The 6,409-nt window shown below is 34.7% G+C and overlaps 1 protein-coding gene across 1 annotated transcript in view; it reads left to right on the top strand.

The window, feature by feature from the left end:
- The first annotated feature begins 1,316 nt into the window (after nt 1-1,316).
- prtga (protogenin homolog a (Gallus gallus)) overlaps nt 1,317-6,409 on the top strand; it is a 42,417-nt gene continuing 37,324 nt past the window's right edge. The window contains exons 1-2 of the mRNA XM_055174795.2: nt 1,317-1,463; nt 2,759-3,058. Coding sequence (XP_055030770.2) covers nt 1,397-1,463; nt 2,759-3,058 — 367 coding nt within the window. The 5' untranslated portion in view covers nt 1,317-1,396. The remainder of the gene's footprint in view (nt 1,464-2,758; nt 3,059-6,409) is intronic.

Here is a 6,409-nt window from a genome sequence, read left to right as displayed (position 1 = left end):
CTTACTGCCAAAGGGGTGGGGTTATTTGGAAATTGACAGCAGCACTGTCCAATGAAAGCAGGATGGTGAATCAGTAAAGCAAGAACTTCATCTATTGTATTTCTTATTGATCAGATTACCTCATGCATTAGCATATTGGCAGTTACATCTGTCCATCTGTAATCCCAAAGATTTTTATTTCATTTAAATATTGCATTTTTGTTTTTACATAATTATTTGACACAAAATACTTAAGCACACAGTTCCTTACACCTGAAAGATTTAAGTTTATGTGTTACTCTGTTACATGACACATTTACATTGACATATTGCATAGAGTATATTAAAAATTAAGTTATTTAGCAAAACTGCAAAAAGGTAAAGTTTGTGTCAACTAATTGAATATAAATATAATAGAATTCAAAATACTGATTGAATATTTGTAATAGATGCCATTTTTTGAAAGTCTGTGAGTAAGGATGAGTTTGCATTTTTACTGTGAGTGATTTCAGACTGTGGGAACCTGAACTTCTCCTGATCTTCACTGCACAGATCTATTGTGCTGCCTGACCTATAGTCCGATCTGAGCTATTGTCCGAGTGGCCGGAGAGTCCAGAGGGATGCTAGAATCGGTCAGGAGAGAAAAGGAAAGAGGTCAGAGGAGGAAAAAAGGTCATACTCCTCCACAGAAACAGTGAGAGAGAGAAAGAGCAGATCAATATTTTTCCTTAAGTCTCCAGCTGTCGCAGTGAACTTATCGATACTGACCAGAGATGGGATCTATTTTATCACCTGTCATAAACTAGAACAAGCTGTTAAAACCAATTCAATGAAATTAACCATGACATGATTCCAAAGTAGCAAAATAAACAAATGTTAGACTAGCAGATTATAACTTATTTTTGAGGAAAAACTGTATCTAAAAGTTTACACAAAATGCTTCTGTTCTCAGTTTTATATGTAATTTCTCACAAATTGTAAGAGTACATTTGTGTCATTTCCTAACTGAGAAATAACCTCTGCAAATTAACCAGGATGTTAAGTGTAGTATAAAATCTTGGTAAAAGGGTATAACAAGCAGTGCAGGAGATAAAGTTTTTTATAACCAGACCTCTTTGTGTCTGCTGTGTCGAATGTTTGTCGCTTCTACATATAAAGTCATTTTCATGCGTTCATAAATACAAAATCTATTTTCCGTGACGTCACACGTCGCACTATGCTCGAGCATCTCAGGCGGAGGGACCTCGTATGCCGCGCTGTTGAGCCGCACAGCCCCGCGCGCAGTGCTGATTCTATCCATCCGCGTAAAGTAGTGCGCGCTCAGCGGTCAGCGCATCAGCGCTCGCTTGAAGTCAGATTAGCGTGGATCTTCAGTCCGCAGCCCACGGGCTCAGGCATGCTCGGACTATCAAAATAAATGGCGTCTTTTCAAAAGGAATTATACCAGCGTTTGCTGTTTTTTGTCGTATTTCTGCAAACCTCAGGTAAAGAGTTTTTTTTTAAACAGTTTTACTTTATTGCAAAAAGTTGAAGTTAAACACGAGTTTCATTCAGTCTCCCTGGATGTTTTATGCGTTGACTTAATGCACTAAACTCAAAAGTTTTAAAAATAAGTGACTGTATTTACCTTAGTGCTCAATGTAGATTATTTTGTGTGTAGATGTAAAGCATCTCTAGTCACTGTGAACGATGTGAAATCTCGCACGTGCAGTGAGTCAGAGAGCGCGACAGTGTAACAATCTTGAAGCAGTAATCATGCACAATGTTACAAATGTTGTCTATATAAATAAATACAGATATAACGCCATACTAGCTGTGAAGTAAACTGGAACATAGTGAAAATGTTTATTTTCATCATAATTACGAAGTCATATCATATTTGAAATGATGAAAGTTGCACACAAAGTTTTATGTACTTTTCCAATTGTAAAAGTGTTTCTATTTTCTTAAACATGTTTTATTGCTTTATTAGTTTTTATATTGACTTATATATTATATTTTTATTTACTTTATGACTTTTGAACGTGAAGTATTTATTAAAATAATACTTTAACAAATGTAGAGTCAACAAAACAATACTTTGCATTTATACATTTGTTAGACAATTTTATCCAAATCATCAAAAGTATATTTGACCAGTATGTGTTTTTTATTTATTTATTTTGATTGCATTATTTAACATTACACACAAAAAAAGATACATTATAACATAACATAAACATGGGGGACAGATAACAGACCTTACAAATTAATATACATATATGACACAAGCAGAAAATGAAATAATAATAATAATAATAATAATACATTTCCATTTCATAATCTACAAGACCTAGCTCATTATAATATATCCAAGATTTTTCCCAGTTTAAGAGATGTTTAAACCCTTTTTTAACATTTGTTTTAAGACACTACATGCCTAGTATAGATAAATAATCAAAATGTAAGTATTTCTTTTATAAGAATAACTTTAAAATAAAATAAAAATGCGCTTATCTATAATTGTGATATCTTCAGTCCTCTGTGGCCTTTTAAGCTTTCCTCATGATGGGCTGCTGAGTGATTTTCATGCTGGGAATCAGCTAAAGTGATTCTTTAGAGAGCGACAGAGTCTTTGACTTCATGAGCCATGAATAAAGAGATTACAGGGAGTAATTCATCCAGTCAAATATAATTACAGAAACTTTAAAGACTTTATTATTTGAAAGAAAAAAAGTTCTGGCATCCTTATATTACTATCTGATTCAGTTCTTTATCTTTCTGTCTGTGTGTCCTGCAGGTGTGTTGGGTTTTAGTGAGCTGTTTTTTATGAAGGAACCACACGATGTGACAATATTGCGGAAAGATGCTGTGCTTATGGACTGTCAGGCCCACGGCGAGGCTCCGATCGCCATCCGCTGGCTAAAAAACGGAGCAAAGCTTACAGAGTCGGAGAACGTTTACCAGCTCACCAACGGCTCCCTGTTCATCTCAGACTCGGAGAGTCGTAAAGACAAATCAAATGAAGGGATCTACCAGTGCCTTGCCCAGAACAAATACGGATCTATTTTGAGTCAGAGAGCACGCTTGACTATCGCAAGTAAGTTTTACTTAAGGATGTGCCCTTCTGAATGACCCAATATGTGATTAAATCAACTTCAGATCTACTCAATCTACAGTGATAGATATGCAACACAAACCTTTATCATTTCCTAAAGCTATAAGTTCATTTAATGATTAAAATGATTAATGTCTAAAAGTACATCCGTGTAGTTAAAGCAGTGAGAGGTTACAAATAAAGGTTTTTCAATCAGTGTGACACTTAAGCACCTTCAGCAAACAAACTTCTTATCAAGATCAATTTTTGGTTGTGTTGAGCTAATATGTAGAGTTCCTGTTTTAGTTCCTGTAGCTCACTTTGCAATGCAGTGTCAATGATTTGATCCTCAGAGTCAGACGTCAAACGTTCAGATAGCATTCAAATATAATATACTAGAGCAGGGTTTCCCAAAATTGGGTATTGCAGGGGATTCTCAAAATTAATCAATTACAATTAAATCTTAAAATGTAAATAAGTGTTTAAAAAAATTTAAAAAATGTTGTGTTTAATTAATCTGCATGTCATGTGACCATTACACAACACAACAGGGTGATTCTGGCGAAATTAGACTTATGAGGTGTCATGAAACATTTTAATAAAAAAAGTAAATGCAGAGTATCAAAATAAGAAGCATAAAGTTACAAACATCTCTTCACGTACTATTTTGCACATGATTTCAAATGACATCATACAAACCAATTTTTAGTTTTTTCACATTTAAGGGGAACATTTTCATTACCGCAACATGTCCATGACTGAATGGACCTAGTGGCCAAAAAGTTCCGCGGTGTGCCTTTAATGTAATATCATGTTGCAGTAATGATAATTTTTGATAATGATAATCTAAAAAAATTAAATAATTGTATAGGAAATATTTTTTTAATCATCTAAAAATAATGGTTATAGTAACAAGCGGCTGTCGCGGTCCGCACGTAATTTCCGGTAAACTCCGCTAATAATAAATAACAACAAAGTACTTTAAACGTAGTTTATTTATATAACAAGCAAAAAAACAACACATAGATTACCTAGGACACCAAAACATTTGTTATTTTCGACGAGGCATTTGTTCAAGAGATCGGTTTAGCAACTAGTCAGACCATTAAAAAAACAAAACCGGAAGTAAAGTTCGGATCCAGACGTGTATCACGTGTGTCAGATCAAACCGTCTATATGTGCAAAAAAAAAAAAAAAAAATATATATATATATATATATTTTTTTTTTTTTAAATCCAATGCTGGATTTCGTGAGAATCACCCAACAGTATATCAGAAAACTGAGAACTCATGCAAAATGGACAAATAAGTTTTATGCACCAAGAAAAGAAAAATCCCAGATGAAGGTCCAATAACAGGTAATGATAATTGTGTAAAACTTTAACACAGATGAAAAATAAAAATTGAAGTTAAACATGCAGATGTGCTTAAAACTTAACATTTCAGAGGGGTACTTCAAGTAGCCTAAATAATTTCGGTCAAGGTTGAACAAAAAAAATTGAACAGTCTTGGAATAGAGCTTGGCATAACTAGACAGATGTATATTTTTACATAAAATAATCAAACATTAAGAAATATTTTGTTTTTTGTTGTTGTTTTAGCCTATTTTAAAGGTGCAGTGTGTAAATTTTAGCGGCATCCAGTGGTAAGGTTGTGAATTACAACCAACGTCTGAGTCCACTGCTCACCCTTCGCTTTTGAAAAGCATTAAGAAGCTATGGTAGCCGCCACCGGAAAAACATGTAATTGACGGAGACAACTTAGTAAAAAAAGTTTGTCCGTTAAGGCGCTCTAAGCGAATCTGCGAGACGTCACTTTTTGTTGATGTTTGAACTGTTTTCAAACAAATGGAGCGTAGCTAACTCCTTCCCCTCCCTTCCATGCTTTTAGGAACGCGCCCAACCCCCACCCTCAAATCGTTCTCGTCGTTTATTGGCTGGAAAACTTTGTTATGTTTCGTGGTGCTAGGTTTGGCCACTGTGTTTATATTAAAGTTTGTAGAGCCTGAGCTGTCTACAGAGATCGCGTTTTTTTACAGTTTGATCAGCGGACAGGCAGCAAGCAGATAGTGAGGAGATGTTTGCTGTATGTAACAAAAATGTTTTATGGTTTAAAACGTGTGAATTCGCTTAGAGCACCTTTAAGGGCTTCTGTATAAACATGGCAGCACAAAATGACGACATCCACATAAGGGGACCCTCCATGTATGTAGATAAAAACATCTCATTCTAAGGTAATAAAACATAACGATTATTATAAAAAGGTCTTTATACACCCCTGATAATATTGTTTTGTATATTATTTGACATTTCTGTCAAGAGATCCTTGTAAAAATTACACATTGCACCTCTAATGATTGTTTTGTATTATTTTTTAATAATTTTAAATAATTTTTTATTAAAAATGTAAGTTTTTTTGTGGCCCCCTAGTGGATCCCTGCCCTTGTGGTGGTATTACCAGGGGTCCTCCAAATGTTGTTTGTAATCAAAATAGTTTTTTTGGGGGGGGGGTTAAATGTAGGCATCAAACAAAAAATGCTTTAATAGGCTAATAAAAAATAAACTTAAAATTGAAATGAAGGTTCCCACATTGTAATCTATTCAGTAAGTTAAAAATGTTATGTAGTATAGTATGTGACTATGTATAACAAAATGGTTATTTAATATCCTTGAACGTATCCGAAAAAAGTATGTAAATGTTGAAGACTTCTGACTTAGATAAATGCATCTACATGGTATTTTGGTTCTTAAAAATTTGTAATCATACTAAACAAAGATGGATTTCTTAAGATATAGGAAAAGGTGTGTGTGATTTGGCTTTACAGATTCTCTGTCAGATAGGTAGATACATGATGTTCAGTTTGATAAATAGGGTCATTCTTTACTCTTCTGTCAGGTGTCCTACAAGAGATTTACAGACCACTGTTTCTCTTCCTCATTACATCTGAAATCATAAGAGGTTCTAAAGATCAAGACAAAATGTTTTAGATAGACAAATGTACCTTGAATGATGTATAAGTCCTTTAGTCAGTAATATGTGTAACTAAAAACATAGAGATGATTTGCTGACATACAGGTACGGTAGGCAGTGACGTGTGGGTTCATACCTGTTCACTTTAGTTAATCTTATAACATTGAAAAAACCCATCATTGGTCATTTCTACACTAGTGGGGGGTGAAGGGTCTAAGGGCGTGTAGGCTATGTGTGTGGGGTCATGGGTGTGTGAGAATGTGTTCATTGGTGTGCAAATGATGCCCGGCAGGTTTGAAAACCTCAGTTTGTGGAGGTCACTAGTGCACATGACCCCTGTTCACACAACTGAGCCTTTATATCAGAGAGATTGTTCTTGTGGGC

Source organism: Misgurnus anguillicaudatus, chromosome 15 (assembly GCF_027580225.2).
Source record: "Misgurnus anguillicaudatus chromosome 15, ASM2758022v2, whole genome shotgun sequence".
Classification (NCBI taxonomy): domain Eukaryota; kingdom Metazoa; phylum Chordata; class Actinopteri; order Cypriniformes; family Cobitidae; genus Misgurnus; species Misgurnus anguillicaudatus.
Note: the sequence above shows the minus strand (reverse complement) of the source record. Positions and strands in the feature narration are given on the sequence as shown.